Below are 17,906 nucleotides of genomic sequence, written 5' to 3'. Positions count from 1 at the left end.
GAAGGTTTCCTACAAGTCAGAAGGCAGTCAGGACCTTCTGTGCAGAGGGGATGGGGTCCCAGGGCTCCAATCCCTGGGTTGTTGAGGGGCTCGAGGTGTCTGCAAGGAGCGCACAGTGAGCTCCAGGATGGGGTCCCAGGGCTGATCAAAGTAAAAGGGGCAGCACCCGACTCCACATGAAACTCACATGAAAGGCCGTGCAGGGTCTCTGCTAACAAGATGCAAACCCCACTGGGAAGAAATGGGCCATGCTGGAAAAATTGTCTTGGGCCATACGTAAAATAACACTAACACTAATGATGGCTGACGAGCTAAAAGAAAAAAAATCACAAAAAAATATCATAACATTCTAAGAAAGTTTATGAATTGGTGCTGGGCGGCATTCAAAGCAGTCCTAGGCAGCACGTGGCCCGCAGGCCACAGGTTGGACAAGCTTGCTTCAGATCAACGATGTGATGTCAGATTTCTAACAGCTACTGATACAGAGTAGGCGGTTCATGCATAGCTACCAATACAGTTACAGCATGTATAGACAGCTATCGACACGCAGTTACGGTATTTTTACAGTTACGGTACAGTTACACTGAGTTACACCGTCTGCAGCTAGCTAGAGAGTTCCAGTATTTACAGAGAGTGCCACAGAGTTCCAGTATTTATAGACAGCTATCGATACAGTGACGGTATTTTTAGACAGTGACGGTATTTTTAGACAGTGACGGTAGGTTACACCGACAGCTATCAGCTATGCAGCTTCAGTATGCACACAGAGCTCTCCATAGAGTCATCACACTGTTTTGAGGAATAAGACTTGGCCCACGACACAGACACCACGTTCCTTGCTGGCCATACTCTGCCTCAGGCTTAAGGAAGGTGGGAGAGAAAACCAGCCGGCTGCCTGCACTTCTCACTGGGCTCTGTTCTTGCCCTGGCCCCCTGAACTGCCCTCCGCAGCCCAAGTATTCAGTCATTGCCAGAAGTGCCTGCTGCCAAGTGCCAGGCAGCATGGACACTGACCCCGCACTCTGCCCACTTTCTCCCCACCGGGCAGAGCCTAATGTGCTTACGGGCCCTCTGTGCTGCCTGGTGCTGAACCCACACCAGCTCCAGGAGGGGCCGGCCAGCACACATGGTGACTCAATTTCCGCTGGCCTGATGAGACCAAGGGGGTGAACGAAGGCTCCTGGTGGGGAAGGGTCCCCCTGTGTCTCTGCGCACAGCCCCAAGGCAGCCACACTACCGCTGGAGGGAGCGCGCCCGGGAATGAAGCCTGGCCATGGAGGCAAAGCAGGGGCATCCTGGGCAGGTGCTGTGTCACACCTACAGCCGGCCCGACAGGTGGACCCCAGCGCACAGCCGAGGGAGTGAGTCAGGGCTTCCATCCTGGCCCCAGAATACCCGAGTGACTCTTCAACTCACCACCTCCATGCCATTTCTCATCAGGAAACCTACCTCTGCAAGGCTGAAACCTAGAGCCATGCGTGGTGAAGAAGCCAGACACAGAAGATCACGTCTGACTACGCTGACAGGTAACTCAGACACAGAAAGATCAGAGGTCGCTCAGCTTCCCTGGGGGCCACAGTGTGTGGCATTTTAGCAAGTCACTGGGGTCTCAGATCCAAGACATGCCCTCCAGGCCAGATTCTGCCAGCAGTAAAGCCGACACTCAGTCCCATCTGTAGGACTCCTGCCTGCCTGCCTGCCCGTCTCTCGGTGGGTTCCAAAGCCCAACAACATAATTATCCCCAACAAACTAATCCTGACTGCACTATTCTCCCAGGCCAGGTCCACCAACCACAGTGGCTTTTCAGGAAAGTGCATCTTGATGGATGGGAGCACTAAGGAAGCTTCTGCAACTGCTGAAGCACACACCGTGTCTAAGAGACAATAACTACACAAGCCATCCTTTCTCACACCCTTGGAATTCATAACACCAAACATTAAAACAGTTCAGCTCTCTCCTAGTTTTTCCAAGATGTGAATAGGAACATCCTGTGAGTAGGAATAATGAAAGGACATTTGGTGCATGAAGCATTCTGAAAAAAGAACAAGTGAGTTAGTTAAAAATAGCACGTCAGCCCGCCTGTGGTGGAGAGAGGAACAGACTGTCCAGGAGAAACACCAGTTACCTGCGGGACGTCATCAAACAGTCGCTGAGCAAAATGGGAAAGCACGTCGTCCACGGACTTCCCGTTGCCAAACTGGATCACCGCACCTGTGGCTTCAATGGCGGCCACACGGACCTTCCAGTGCTGGTGGGAGATGGTCTGCATCAGGGGCCCGATCAGAGACTCCGACTGCATGTGGAAGTGGTCTGAGGGACAGGGAGGCCCCCAGTTACCAAAGCTGCTCCCACACGCCTTGCCCAGCTCTGTGGGCTTTCAGAGGACAGCTGCCCGCCTGGGAGCTCCTCACCTCCCTTCCTCTTCCCCTCCAGGTCCTTGCTGCAGGAACAGTAAACAACTCAGGCTGCCAAACAGAGCTCTGTACCGCCCAGCACAGGAAGAGGCTCAGGGACAAGTGTCCCACCTTGATGACACCTGTGCAACCCAGGGGGCTTAGAGGGACCAGCAGGGAAAGGCTGGGGGTGCAATCCTATTGTGGCTGAAGATGGGAGACCTGGACCTGCTGAAGCCAAGGTGGAGGCCTGAGGGGGACACTGGAGGCCACAGGAAAGAAGCCGAGCCCAGAGGACAGCAGGGAGGCCGCACTCCCAGCCCCAACTGAGACCAGACCCCAGGCTCCTCCAGGAAGCTGGGCCAGAACCACTCTAGGCAAAGCCACTGCACTTCCTATTTGTAAAGTCCCCACAGAAAGTCAGAACAAGAGGTGGCGGGCGCCTGTAATCCCAGTTACTTGGGAGGCTGAGGCAGGAGAATCGCTTGAACGCAGGAGGTGGAGGTTGCAGTGAGCCGAGATCACCCCATTGCACTCCAGCTTGGGAGACAGAGTGAAACTCCCTCTCCAAGAAAAAAAAAAAAAAAGCCAGAACCAAAGGGTCTCTGGCATCCACACTGCCTCTTGCCTCAGCTCTGCACTACTTGGGGCTTGTCTGGGAAACCATCATTCCAGTGAGACTTTGGGTGAGCTCTTCAACCTCTCTGCCACTGCCCAGTGTGACCAAGGCCAGAGGTGAGGCCCCCTACCCAGGGGAGAGGAGGGCCAGAGGTGCTGGAGATGAGGGGACGCTCCAGGCAGAGGCACAGTCCCTCACCCCACAGCAACCATGAGCACATACCCCGGCGGGCTGTGCTCGGGCAGGGGCACAGGCGGGCATGGTGCTGTCCTATGGGACCTACGGTCCGGGGAGGGAATGTGGCAAGGCCAGGAGGAGCTCCCTGGAGGAAGCAGGAGCACCCGTGGGGCTGATGTACAGATGGCATAGGGAAGTGGTTGAGGGCTAAAGAGAAATACATTAAATGCCAGGAATTCTCAATGGCCGTGTCCAGCCCAAGGCTCTTCCCGAGCTCCACAGGAATTCTGGACCATGTGAAATCCAAAGTTAACCAACGTGGAAATCTCGGCATTTCCCCAAGTCCAGCTTTTCCTTTACTTCTGGAACCTATTCTCCATGCAGCTGCAGTGATCTTTTAAGAACCTGAACTCGGGTCTACTACTCCTATTGACACCCCCTGCACTTTCCACTACATTCAAATCATCATTGGGATATCACTGGGACGGCCTGAGCTGGCCAGATCTCTCACTGCTTTCCTGCTCCCTACCGCCCACCGATTTATAGCATCAGTGTTCCCCTCTCTGGAAAGCTTTCCCGCCAGCAGGAAGCCGGCGCCTGCTATCATTCCACATCCCAGCCAGAGGAGGGAAAGGGCAAGGCCCTGCAGGAATGGCCAGTTAAGGAAACAGAACGACCAGATCAGATCAGAGCTCTAAAAATGATGCGGAACGTTATAAAGTGGAGGGGAGAAGCGGCCTCCTTCCACTTAGGACAGTGGTCCAAACCAGAAAGGGAAGGCAGTGGAGTAGGATGAATGGGACAGAAAGTGAAATGATCAGAGCAGAGTCTCAGCGTGTCTCCTCAACCAGATGCAAGTCCTGCAAGCCCCCAGAGGGAAGGAAAGGGGGCAGCTATCGGGGCACACACCACCCCAAACTGCTTAACAGGAATTTCCGCGGTGGTTTCCAGGGATCTGGATAGGAGAGCTGGCTCGTGGGCCTGGGTGAGGGGGCTCAGGCAGGGAGGAGGGTGGGGGGTGAGGGTCGCGGGACGGCGGGATGCAAAGAGGAGGACGGCAGAGGATAGGCAGGTAGAGGGGGCACAGGGAGCAGGCAGGTGGGGGCGGGGCTTGGGGCGTGGAGGGTGGAGGCGGGGAGCGGGGGACACGAGTGACGTGAGTGAGGGCCAAGCAGGAGCAGGTGGCAGCGCAGGCAACAGGTACGTGGGGGTAGAGGGCAAGGGAGCGGGTGAAGGGCACGTTGGTGGCGGGACGTGAGGCAGGGGACGCAGTGGTGGTGAGAGGAGGGGGCCGGGCGGGGTCTTTGGGGCAGGCGGGTGGGGGACGCGGGCCATGGGGGTGGCCGGGATGTTGTGGGGTGGGGCCGAGCCGCGGGGGTTGTGAGAGGGGCCGTGGAGGTGGAGGTGGGGGTGAGAGTGTGGGGTGTGCGAGCGGGGCCCGGGGTGCTCACCGGGCGTGGCCTGCGCCAGGGCGGCGGCGCAGCTGCAGCTCTCGCGGCGCACGGCGGCGAAGGGGTCCAGCAGGGAGCAGCGCAGCGCGCGCAGAGCGTCGTCCAGGTGGGGCGCGAGCGCGGCGCCGCACAGGTCCACGGCCAGACCCAGCAGCTGCACAAGGGCCAAGCGCAGCTCCTCGCAGGCCTCGGGCGGGCGGCGCGCGGGCTCGGGGCCGGCCAAGCGCGCGGCGAGCGCGGGCAGCAGGCGCGGCAGGGCATCGCGGGGCCGCGCGGCGCGGCGCAGGCCCAGACCCAGCAGGTGCACTGCCAGCGCGCGGCAGCCCTCGGCGGGGTCGCTCAGGCAGCGCAGCAGGCGCGGCAGCAGCAGGCGCGCCCAGGGGCCCTGGAAAGCGGTGGGGTCGGCGGCAGGGCCCGGCTCCTCCAGCGCGCGCCGCAGGGCCTCCAAGGCGCGCCGCCGGCCCGGTTTGCTGTCGGCCTCCAGCCCCGGCAGCAGGCGGCTCAGGGCGCGGCTCAGCTCTGCCGCCTCCGCCATCTCGGCCCCCTCGGCCGGGTGTGAGGCCGCCACGGCCTCCGCCACCCCCGGCGCCGCCATTTTGCTCGCGTCGCCGGTCACTAAGGGGAACGGCGCTTTCGCGACGCTCGGCGCGGATTACGGCAGCACTTCCGGTCCGCGCTGGGGGCGGGGCGCCGAGCTCCTTCCTCCCAGCAGGTGCGCACGTGGGCCTGGGCCCTCGTCCGGCGGTGCTCGCCTGCTGTCCCGCGCTGTCGCAGGAGCCCCCGCCAGCCGGCCTGCTGGGCCTTACCCTGTCCCCATTGCGCAGATGGGAAGGGTCTCGGGAGGGTGCAGCTCGCCTGGGATGCGGGCCCCGGGCTATAGGCCTGGTCCTGCCCCTAGGGAAGCCTGCCCTGCGGCCTGGAGTGCTTGGAGAAGGAACCTGGGTGCCCTGCATCGGTCCAGGGTAGCCGGGAAACCCCTTTTTGAGCCGTCTAGAGCCCCTCTGGCTTTGGGAAGGTCCGTTCCAGGAGGGAAGGGCGCTGGTTCTGTGGACTGGATCCCCCCTGTGGTGTAAGACGGGTTCCTGGTCTGGGCTTCACGTGCAACCTGTGATTTGATCTCAGGTGTAGCCGCCCAATAGGTTCGCCTTACTCGCTGCCCAGGTGGAGTCAATTTATCAAGACAGGGGAATTTCAATAGAGAGTTTAATACATGCAGAAACCGGCTAAACGACACCAGAGCTTTATTACTCAAAGCAGATTCTGAAATTCCTGAGACGGGTCATTTAAGGATAATTAGGCAGGTAGGGGGCCAGGGAGAGGGCGGTGCTGATTGGTTGGGTTGGAGATGAAACAGTGGAGCGTCAAAGTTGATTCTCTTGCTGTCTTCTGTTCTTGGGTGGGCTCACAGAACTGGTTGAGCCAGATTAGGGGTGTGGGTGGTGGCAGCTGGTGCATCAGAATGCAGAGCCTGAAAAATATCTCGAGCACCAATCTTAGAGTTTACAATAGTGATGTTATCCTAAGGAGCAATCCGGGAGGTTTGGGATCTTGTGGCCTCTAGCTACATGACTCAAACCACAATTTCTAATCTTGTGGCCCATGTCTTAGTCTTACAAAGGCATTCTGGTCCCCAGGCAAGAAGGAGATTGGCTTCAGGAAAGGGCTGTTATCATCTTTGTTTCAAAGTTAAACTGTAAACTAAGTTGCTCCTAAAGTGAGCTTGGCCTACTCCCAAGAAATAACAAGGCAGCTTGGAAATTAAAAGCAGGACAGTGTTTCACAGTAGTGACTTTGAGTATGGACTTGAGTGGAGACAGAGGTGCCTAAACAGCTTGGCGGCGGAGTTGGTGCGAGCCCAGCCTGGAACGGGAATTTGACAGCACTCACTGCAAACCAGGAGTCCCCAAGTCTGGTTAGCCAGGCACTTCTCATCTGTGACGGTGCACTCAGTTTTCTAAAAGCAGAATGTGTGTAATTTTAGGACTGAACTTCAAGTTTGACCTTCTTTTTTGTTGTTGATCTTCGTGTTGCAAAATGGTGTTGTTCATCAGTACCTCTTTATTTATTTATTTATTTTTGAGATGGAGTCTTGCTCTGTCGCCCAGGCTGGAGTGCAGTGGCGCGTTCTCCGCTCACTGCAAGCTCTGCCTCCCAGGTTCACGCCATTCTCCTGCCTCTGCCTCCCGAGTAGCTGGGACTACAGGTGCCTGTCACCACTCCTGGCTAATTTTTTTGTATTTTTAGTAGAGATGGGGTTTCACCATGTTAGCCAGGATGGTCTCGATCTCCTGACCTCGTGATCCACCCGCCTCGGCCTCCCAAAGTGCTGGGATTACAGGCATGAGCCACCATGCCCAGCCCATCAGTACCTCTTAAATGTCGTTATGTAGCATATTCAGTAACGTTCTTAATTCATTGTTTCCTCCAACAGGCATTTGTTTGACCAGGCACTATCTGTAACACATGGGACAGGATGACAATGATGTAGAAACTGGCCACGGTCCCTGCTTTCCCAGATCTTATCTTGCAGGATGAGATAGCCCTTAATGGAAAGATAAATTAATATGTGTTTAACCACAGTGGTCCCGGGAGAATGAGTGTCAAGGGATGTTGAACTAGACTTGTAAGGCTTCCCTGAACAAATGGTAGCAGAGGCAAAATATGAAGAATAAGTAAACATGGTATATTAGTCCGTTTCCATGCTGCTAATAAAGACATAGCCAAGACTGGGTAATTTATACAGGAAAAGGTTTAGTGGACTCAGAGTTCCACATGGCTGGGGAGGCCTCACAATCATGGCTGAAGGCAAGAAGGAGCAAGTCACATGTTACATGGATGGCGGCAGGCAAAGAGAGACAGAGAGCTGGTGCAGGGAAACTCCCCCTTATAAAACCATCAGATCTTGTGAGACTTATTCAATATCATGAGAACAGCACAGGAGAGACCCACCCCCATTATTCAGTTACCTCCCATTGGGTCCTTCCCACAACACGTGGGAATTGTGGGAGCTACAATTCAAGATGAGATTTGGGTGGGGACACAGCCAAACCACATCACATAGCCAGGTGAAAGGTGGGGGTAGGGGACAGGGAGGTGTTGTAGAGAGAGGAAATAGCATAAGCAAAGGCCTCATTGGTGGTGGTATGGGCTGAATGGTGCCTCCCCAAAATTCACATGCTGAAGTCCTAACCCCCATACCTCAGGATGTGACCCTATTTGGAGACAAGGTGTTTGGAGACAAGGTCTTTGTAGATGTGATCGAGGTGAGATGAAGTCATTAGGTTGGGCACTCATCCAGTGTGACTGCTGTCCTCATAAAAGGAGAAATTTTGGAGACAGATGTGCATACAGGGAGAACACAGTATGAGCATGAAGAGGGACCTCAGGAGGAGCCAGCCCTGCTGACACCCTGATCTTGAGAAATCAGTTTCTCTCGTTCAGCCACCCAGCCTGGGGTGCTTTGTTATGGCAGCCCCAGGTATCAAACGGAGGGAGGCTGACACTGCTCACAGGGGAGCAGGCAGGGCGTGAGCAGATGGGTGGCGCCTGGCCATGGGGGCCTTTGTCCTAAAGCATGGGGGACTAACGATTTCAAGGTGGGAGCATTGGCAAGATTGAGTCCACATTTTTCAAGGACCCCTTTGGCTTCTGTTGAACGGATTGGTCGGGAGCCCCTGGAAGGCTGTGGCAGCAATGAAGTCAAGAAATAATAAGCACTTTAATTACAGTGGTGGGACTTCACTTTTCCTTGCTCTTCCCATTGAAATACAGCAAAATACCCTGCACATAACTCAGCAGGCAACGAGGAAAGGAGCTTGAGAGTTGACAGCAAGACAGATGGTCTAGAGACCTCTGGACTGGAAGAATAGCAAGGTGGTGGGTCCCCTGGGTTTTCTTTTTCTCTCGTGTGTTCCTACACTAGTCCCCAGGGAAGCCTGCAGCCCAGAACAACCAACAGTCACGCACAGAAATTCTCCAAGGAAAGCCTCCTCGCTCTGGCCAAAGCCCTGGGAAAGGGGACGCCCAACAGAAACTCAGAGGGTAGCTACTACCTCCACTCCAGTCTGCTTTCAGGGCCGATTTTAAAGCCACTGCAGGTGCATTAACCTGTGCTGCGCAACTGTGGTTCCAGTGGACAGTCTGCACGGCACAGGTAGTGTCAGAGGAGCCTGAAGTCTGCCCTTCCTCTCATAGCACAAACAGACCCAGAATGAGCATGTTCTATCTTGACACAGCAAAACGTAGCCCAGTGACAGCAGGTGGCCCAGGGAGGTACCTTTCACCCCTGCAGGTGCCACCAATGGGAAATGAGCAGCAGCCCCAGGAAGGCCAGAAGAATAAAGCAGACCAGGAGGGCAGTGCCAGGGCTCTGAAGACAAAACTGCTGTTAGAATGACAGGCCGCAAAAATAGGCTGAAATCTACACCGTGAACCTGAACAGAGCAACTGTCTGCTAAAGTAGATTAAAGTAGGACCAGGAGTCTGCAAACATTGTAACCCAAATGTCCAGGATACATCTGGAAATCACTTGTCTTACCAAGAACCAGGAAAGCCACAATCTGACCATGGTAAGGTAACAGATGTGAATTCCATATAGGTCACATGTTAGAATCATCTGCCGAGAATTTTAAAGCAGTCATAAGAACCAGGCGAGGCTTGGTGGCTCACGCCTGTAATCCCAGCACTTCGTGAGGCCAAGGCAGGCGGATCACCTGAGGTCAGGAATTCAAAACCAGCCTGGCCTCATGGTGAAACCCCATCTCTACTGAAAAAAAAAGTAGCTGGGTGTGGTGGCGGGTACCTGGAATCCCAGCTACTCAGGGAGGCTGAGGCACGAGAATTGCCTGAACCCAGGAGATGGAGGTTGCAGTAAGCTGAGATCATGCCACTGCACTCCAACCTGGGTGACAGAGTAAGACTCCATCTCAAAAAAAAAAAAAAAAAAATGCTGAAGACTCCCCCAATTCAATGAAAAACATAAACCCACAGATTCCAGAACTGAACAAGCCTTCGTAGGATAAGCCCTCCAAAAACCCATAGTAAGACACATCACAATTAAACTATTAAACTCCTGGAAACTAAAGACAGGGGGAGGAAAAATACTAACTGCCAGAGAGAAATGATGTCTTGCCTAGAGAGGAACACCAGTTTGAATGAAGGCAGATTTCTTAACCAAAACCACAAAAGTCCAGGAGGAAGTGACATGCCATTGTTCAACTGTACAGGAGAAAGAGCTGTTGACTGTGAGTCCTCTACCCAGCAAAACTATCCTTCAGGAATGGAGGTGGAGTAAAGATATTCTCAGACAGGCAAACTAATAGAATTTATTGCTAGCAGACCTACCTTTAAGGAATGCCTAAAGGATACCCTGTAACCAGAAAGATAATTTTTTTTTCTTTTTGAGATGGAGTTTCGCTCTTGTTGCCCAGGCTGGAGTGCAATGGCACGATCTTGGCTCACTGCAACCTCCGCCTCCCAGGTTCAAGCAATTCTTCTGCCTCAGCCTCCTGAGTAGCTGGGACTACAGGCATGTGCCACCACGCCCGAGTAATTTTTTATTTTTAGCAGCGACAGGGTTTCTCCGTGTTGGTCAGGCTGGTCTTGAACTCCTGACCTCAGGTGATCCGCCTGCCTCTGCCTCCCAAAGTGCTGGGATGACAGGCGTGAGCCACCGTGCCTGGCCCAGAAAGATAATTTTAACAGAAGAGGGCTGGGGCCTCCAGAAAGTTGAGAACAATGGAGTGGATAAAAATAGAAGTAAATGTCACTGACCATCTTTCACCTCAGGAGTTTCTTTAATCATATTTGATGGTTGAAGCAAAAATTACAACACTGATGTGGTGCGTGATGTACGTGGAGGAAACATCTACGACCAGGTGTTTAACAGTGAGAAGGGTTAGGGACTTAAGTGGAAGGAAGGTTTACACTCCTTCAAGGTGGTAAATCATAGATGCTGATAGACTGATGAGTTATATACGTATGTGGTGATATCCTCAAAAATATAACGTGGAATTCTAAAAAACCTTCAAGTATCCCACAGTAAAGCATGAGAGAACAAACACAGATGATTAAATGGCAAGCGTAAGCCCTACGATATCACTAATTTAAATGTAAATGGCCTAAACACAACAATTAGAAGACAGAGGTTCGCCAAATAGATACAAAACCTGACCCAACTATATGATGTCTACAATATGGTGAAGCTCACTTCAAACACAACATAGGCAGGTTGAAAGTAAAAGGATGGCAAAAGTGTATCATGTAAACATTAATTTTAAAAAGCAGGATTGGCTGTTGAAATTCCTTGGGAAAGAGGGACATTACATAATGATGAAAGAACTCAGTGGGAAGATACAGCAATCCCAAATGTGTATACAGCAAACAACAGACCTTCAACATGTGTAAAACAGGAACTGACAGAACTGAAAGGAGAAAGAGAGAAAGCTGCTGTTGTATTTGACAACTTCAGCCCGTAACTCAGCAGCTGCTAGAATAACTAGGCAGATAGTCATCAAGGTATAGCAGAGCAACACCATTAACCAATAGGATCTAACTGACATTTATAGAACAAACTGCTCAACAATCACAGAATTCACATTCTTTTCTAGTGTCCTCAGAACATAGACCAAGATAGACCATATCCTGGGCCATAAGGCAAACCTTAGCAAATGTAAAAGACTTGCACCGAGGGCCAGGTGTGGTGGCTAACACCTGTAATCCCAGCACTTTGGGAGGCCGAGGCAGGCGGATCACTTGAGGTAAGGAGTTCAAGACCAGCCTGACCAACGTGGTGAAACCCCGTCTCTACTATAATACAAAAAATTAGCTGTGCATGGCGGCGCATCCTGTAATCGCAGCTACTCGAGAGGCTGAGGCAGGAGAATCACTTGAACCCGGGAGGTGGAGGTTGAAGTGAGCCGAGATTGTGCCATTGCACTCCAGCCTGGGCAACAAGAGTGAAACTCCGTCTCCACAAAAAAAAAAAAAAAAAAAAAAAAAAAAAAGACTTGCACAGAATGCCTTCTCTGACAATAATGGAATCAAACTTACCATCAGCAGCAGACAGCAGGGAAATCTTCACACATGTGGAGATTAGACAACTATTCGACTCAGAAATGGAAACAATTGCTACATGCAACAACTTGGACGAAACTCTAAAAGATTATGTAGATGAAAACCAGTCCCGAAGGGATCTTTTGTGGTATTGTTTGTATGACATCCATAAAGTAACAGAGATGGGGAACAGATGACTGATCTCTAGGGGATAGGGATGGGGTGGCGTAATTATTAAGGGTCACTGGGAGGGAGTCTTGTGGTGCTGGTGCAGTTAAGTACCTGGATTGTGGTGGCATCTCTGTGAATACCCAGCGAGATCATGACCTCTCTCCTTTCCCAAGACACACTGCCAGACCGAATAGCTATAAACCGGATGACAGAAGCAGGGCAGTAGGACAGGATGGCAATATGTTACAACAAATGAAATAGGCCTTCGGATGCTGAGATGGGAGAATTGCTTGAGGCCAGGCATTCAAGGCCACCTGGGCAACATAGTGACACGCCGTCGCTACAAAGAAATATAGAAACTTAGCTGGATGCAGTGACTCACACCTGTAGTCCCAGGTACTTGGGAGGCTGAGGTGGAAGGATTGCTTGAGCCCAAGAGTTTGAGACCAACCTGGGCAACATAGTGAGACCCCCATCTCTACAAAAAAATAAACAATTACAGCCGGGTGCGGTGGCTGACGCCTGTAATCCCAGCACTTTGGGAGGCCAAGGCGGGTGGATCACCTGAGGTCAGGAGTTGAAGACCAACCTGACCAACAAGGTGAAACCCCATCTCTACTAAAAATGCAAAAATTAACTGGGCATGCTGGCAGACACCTGTAGTCCCACCTACTTGGGAGGCTGAGACAGGAGAATTGCTTGAACCCGGGAGGCAGAGGCTTCAGTGAGCTGGGATCGTGCCACTGCACTCCACCCAGGCGACAGAGCGAGACTCCTTCTCAAAAGAAAAAAATAATAATAAGCTGGGTGTGATGGGGTGCACCTGTATTCCCAGCTACTCAGGAGGCTGGGGTGGGAGGATCACTTGGGCCAGGAAGATTGAGGCTGCCAAGAGCTATGATCATGCCACTGCACTCCAGCCTGGACAACAGAGTGAGATCTTATCTCATTAAAAAAAAAAAAAAAAGCCAGCCGGGCGCATTGGCTCACGCCTGTAATCCCAGCACTTTGGGAGGCCGAGGCGGGCGAATCACAAGGTCAGGAGATCAAGACCATCCTGGCTAACACGGTGAAACCCCGTCTCTAAATACAAAAAATTAGCCGGGCGTGGTGGCGGGCGCCTGTAGTCCCAGCTACTCTGGAGGCTGAGGCAGGAGAATGGTGTGAACCTGGGAGGCGGAGCTTGCAGTAAGCTGAGATTGTGCCACTGCACTCCAGCCTGGGCGACAGAGAAAGACTCTGTCTCAAAAAAAAAAAAAAAAAAAAAAAAGGCCTATAAAAGAGATGAAGATCTGTGTCTTACCAAAATGAAACAGGAACAAGAAGTATGTAAGAGAAGAGGTCAGGGATATGGAGAACAGAAGCAACAATGCTAATATCTGTTGAACAGATGTCCCAGGAAGGCAGAAGAAAAGTGGGGAGTAGGAGGTTTTGAAGGGATAATGAAGACACATTTTCTAGAGTTGAAAATGGGTCAGGCTGGGCGCGGTGGCTCATGCCTGTAATCCCAGCACTTTAGGAGGCTGAGGTGGGCGGATCACCTGAGGTCAGGAGTTCAAGACCAGCCTGGCCAACATGGTGAAACCCCGTCTCTACTAAAAATACAAAATTTAGCCAGAAGTGGTGCTGTGCACCTGTAGTCCCAGCTACTTGGGAGGCTGAGGCAGGAGAATTGCTCTAACTCAGAAGCCAGAGGTTGCAGTGAGCTGAGATTGTGCTGCTACACTCCTGGGTGACATAGCAAGACTGGAAAAAGAAATAAAGGAGGCTGAAGCATGAGGATATATCCATATATCCATATATATGGATATATGTATATATGTATGTATGTGTATATATATGTTTGTATATAAAGCTTCCCCCAGTGAAGGCCTGGGGCCCGCTGTCTGTGGGTCAGGAGTTCAGGCATGGCTTTACTGGGTCTTCCGAAGGCTGCAATCTATGCTGGGGCTGCATTCTCATCTGAGGCTCGACTGAGGAAGGGTCTATTCCCAAGTGCACTTGGTTGTTTCCAGCATTTACTTCCTTGGCTGTGGACAAGAGGCTGCCCTCAGCTCCTGGCCACGGGATCCTCTTACAGCCACTCATGACACGGCAGCTGGCTCCCTCAAAGCCAGCAAGGGAGAGAGAGTTCCCCAGCAAGGCAGATGTTACCATGAATCATATGTGATGCCCACTCCTCACCTTTGCTGTACCCCACCAGGCAGGGGTGAGCCTCAGGACCTGCACACACTCAAGGGGATGGTACCCCACAAGGCATGAGCATTGGGAGGTGGGGACCCTGCGGCCATCTGAGAATGCCCACCACACTCAGGAGCCATGTGTAGAGAAGACTGTTGAGGTTTGTGGCAAAATTTTCTGTGAAATTATGCATCCCTTACCTACACAGTGAACAATGCAAAACTTGAATATTAGAGAACATTGTGTGTGGGTGTCTGTGTTTTGAGGCAAGGTCTCACTCTGTTTCTTAGGCTGGAGTGCAGTGGTGCAATCATAGCTCACTGTAGCCTTGAACTCCCGGGCTCAGGTGATCCTGCCACCTTAGCCTCCTGAATACCTGGGACTACAGTTATGCACCCCCATGCCTGGCTAATTTTTGTATTTTTTTGTAGAGATGGGGTCTTGCTGTGTTGCCCAGATGGGTCTTGAACTCCTGGACTCAAGTGATCGTCCTCTTTTGGCCCCCCAAAGTGCTGGGATTGTAGGCATGAGCCGCCATGCCTGGTCACATTGTTCTCTTCTCTTCTCTTCTCTTCTCTTCTCTTCTCTTCGCTTCTTTCTCTCTTTTTCCTCCCTTCTCCTTCCCTTCTCCTTCTCTTCTCCTTCCCTCTTCCTTCCCTTTCCTTTCCTTTCTTTTTCTTTTTGAGACTGGATTTCACTCCTGTTGCCCAGGCTGGAGTGCAGTGGCGTGCTCTCAGCTCACTACAACCTCCGCCTCCCAGGTTCAAATGATCTTCCTGCCTCAGCCTCCCGAGTAGCTGCGATTACAGGCACACGCCACCACACCTGGCTAATTTTTGTGTTTTTTTGGAGAGACGGGGTTTCACCATGTTGCCCAGGCTGGTCTCGAACTCCTGGCCTCAGGTGATCTGCCTGCCTTGGCCTACCACAGTGCTGGGATTACAGGTGGGAGTCACCATGCCCAGCTGGAGAATAATTATTACTGTTCACAGTTCCTGGGCTCCTACTATATGCTGTGTGCTCCATGCTCAGCCTCTCGGCCCTCGCTCCTCGTACATCCACCTAGATTTGAGGATGAGTGGCCTCTCCCGTCAGCCACGATCACATGCAGTTTCTCCTCAATCCTCAGCTCAGAGAGCTTACGGACGTTGTGCAGTGAACACAGCTGGCCGGGGAAGGCTCAGGAGCCGCACCCAGGAAGCCGACCTACAGATCCCATCTCAAACCACGACACTCTGCAGACTGCCCAGTGGCCAGAGCAGCTTCACAAAGAATCTTTGTTTCCTGTCTGCACCCCAAAAAATATCTGTGTTGGTCTCTTTGCCATGCAGAGCGAATAAAGAATAAGACAAACACCATCCATGCATACTTGGTGCTTTTGACCTAGCAGGGGAGACAGCAATTAAGCCAGCAGCCTTGCCCACCATTATTCAATTGCACGTGTGATAAGAGCTACTAAGGAGAAGTACTGGGAGCCCCGGGCCCTCCGGAGGCAGTGCTGGTGCCTCAGGGAATTGCCCTGCATAAGTAACATTTTGGTTGAATCTTGGAGGGTGAATTGGAGCTGACAGAGTAAGTTTAGAGGTGAGAGGTATGTAGTGATTGGGAAAAGAATGTGGCTTTGGGCCAGGTGCGGTGGCTTATACCTGTAGTCCCAGTGCTCTGGGAAGCTGGTGGGAGGATTGTTGGAGACCAGGAGTTCGAGACTAGCCTGGGAAACATAGTGAGACCCTGTCTTTACAAAAAAAAAAATTTAAAATACCAGGTGTGGTGGTGCACACCTGTGGTCCCAACTACTTGGGAGGCTGAAGTGGGAGGATGGCTTGAGCCCAGGAATTTGAGGCTGCAGTAAGCTATGATCATACCACTGCACTCCAGCCTGGGTGACAGGGTGACACCCTTTCTCAACAACAAAATTAAAAAAAAAAAAAGCATAAAGAATGTGGCTTGGCCAGGCGCGGTGGCTCACGCCTGTAATCCCAGCACTTTGGGAGGCCGAGGTGGGCAGATCACGAGGTCAGGAGATCAAGACCATCCTGGCTAACACAGTGAAACCCTGTCTCTACTAAAAATACAAAAAAATTAGCTGGGCGTGGTGGCGGGCGCCTGTAGTCCCAGCTACTCCGGAGGGTGAGGCAGGAGAATGGCGTGAACCTGGGAGGCGGAGCTTGCAGTGACCCGAGATCGTGCCACTGCGCTCCAGCCTGGGAGACAGTGAGACTCTGTTAACAACAACAACAACAACAACAACAACAAAAAGAGAGAGAGACTGTGGCTCTTTGGTTGGAGTTCTGCAACGTGTGGTCATTTGGTCACGATGAATCCTACAGGCACATTCTAGGGGTGAAGTAAGACCCCACAGGGCTTAGAAATGTGAATACTTTTGCCGAGAAAAATAACAGGGCCCAGCATGGAGGGCGGGCCCTTCCCTATGGGGAGGGGGCATTCTCAGATGCGGGATTTACTGGGACTTCTGAATGGGTGACCCAGTCACCAGCTACACATTTTCAGTCGAGGGCATGGCTGCTTGGGCACCGTATGACAGCCAGGGCTTGTCACCGGGTAGCAGGGTGGCGACCAACCTGTTGAGGGCCACATGGTTCGATGACCAAGCACAGCTCCTCAGAGCTCACCAGACCCCTCCCTGCATCTGCACCCAGGAGCATTTAATGGGGTTGTCAGTGTGTGTTTTGGGGGGGATTGTGTCAGATCAGGCGTATATTCACTTGGATGTTCTCAGTTGCAACTAACCAAAAACAAAAAGCCAACTGGCTCAGTCAGTAGAAGATAATTATTTATTATTTATTTATTTTGAGATGGCGTTCCGTTCGCTCTTGCTGCCCAGGCTAGAGTGCAGTGGCGCGATCTCGGCTCACTGGAACCTCCGCCTCCCGAGTTCAAGTGATTCTCCTGCCTTAGCTTTCTGAGTAGCCAGGGATTACAAGCACATGCTACCACGCCCGCTAATTTTGTATTTTTAGTACAGACAGGGTTTCGCTGTGTTGCCCAGGCTGGTCTTGAACCCCTGATTTCAGGTGATCCACCCGTCTCAGCCTCCCCAAGTGCTGGGATTACAGGTGTGAGCCACCGCGCCCGGCCAAAGGTATTTATTGATGAACATAATTGGGAAGTCCAGATAGGGGAAGGGCCTCAGGTTTGGTTTGAGGACTGCCGTCGCTCCGTTTCTCCAGGATCCTGTTTCTTCCCACTTGATTTCATCCTCTGGGACTGATCAGACAGTGAGCAGGACACTAAGGAAGCGTCTGCTTCCTTTCCGCACCCCCTTGTTTCCTTTCCTTGGCTCAAGCCAGTAAGGCTGCAGCAAGAGAGGCCTGGAAGTCAGGCAGAAGCTTTTCTGCAGGCTGGGGCAGCAGGGGCCACACCTTGCATTGCTACCAGAGCCAGTCTGAAGAGGGAGTCTTTGTGGGGGGTGGGGGCCACTGGAACAGGGACCTGAGTGGCCGGGAAAAGTGTGAAAGTGAGAGGCAGTGGGAGCTGCCATCGTGGCAATGAGGAGAGGAGTTCAGTAGATGTCACATCTCAGTGGGGCCAGGGGCCGCATGTCTGGTGGGCCAGGTGCATGCTGCCAGCCCCCAAACCTGGGAGATCCTTGTCTCAAAAGGACGCAGGCCAAGGAGCCCGCCTGAGGAGCAATCGCAGCAGAAGGAGGCCTTGTGTGTGTGCCTCGGGATCAGAGGGCTGTCCTGTGAGCTCAGCCAGAGAGGGGCCTCCACTCTCCTCTAGAGGCACGGTGTGGGGGAAGTCTTTACAGGGAGTCTCCAGAGAACCCCAGGGGAGCCAGAAGCAGCCAGCCCTGGAGCATCTACCCCCAAAGCGAGACACTGCCTCGGTCAGGTGAC

General features: G+C 52.6%; 2 protein-coding genes across 7 annotated transcripts in view; one reads left to right on the top strand and one right to left on the bottom strand.

The window, feature by feature from the left end:
- Nucleotides 1-5,258, bottom strand: part of DNAAF5 (dynein axonemal assembly factor 5) — a 54,064-nt gene extending 48,806 nt beyond the window's left edge. For all 4 annotated transcript variants that reach the window (XR_012432140.1, XR_012432141.1, XM_045389828.3 and 1 more), the window contains exons 1-2: nucleotides 4,642-5,258; nucleotides 2,127-2,311 (exon numbers count right to left, since the gene is read on the bottom strand). Coding sequence is in view for 1 of the 4 variants with exons in the window: in XM_045389828.3 (XP_045245763.2) it covers nucleotides 2,127-2,311; nucleotides 4,642-5,236 (780 nt within the window). In the remaining 3 variants the exon portion in view is untranslated. The remainder of the gene's footprint in view (nucleotides 1-2,126; nucleotides 2,312-4,641) is intronic.
- The window catches only part of PRKAR1B (protein kinase cAMP-dependent type I regulatory subunit beta), a 184,964-nt gene continuing 171,395 nt past the window's right edge, over nucleotides 4,338-17,906 (top strand). The window contains exon 1 of one of the 3 annotated variants that reach the window (XM_045389832.3): nucleotides 4,338-4,390. The gene's annotated coding sequence lies outside the window, so the exon portion shown is untranslated. Of the gene's footprint in view, nucleotides 4,468-4,684; nucleotides 4,748-17,906 lie in introns of those variants that run through there. The other 2 variants (XM_045389833.3, XM_045389831.2) reach the window with 2 other exon arrangements.

Source organism: Macaca fascicularis, chromosome 3 (assembly GCF_037993035.2).
Source record: "Macaca fascicularis isolate 582-1 chromosome 3, T2T-MFA8v1.1".
NCBI lineage: Eukaryota > Metazoa > Chordata > Mammalia > Primates > Cercopithecidae > Macaca > Macaca fascicularis.
Note: the sequence above shows the minus strand (reverse complement) of the source record. Positions and strands in the feature narration are given on the sequence as shown.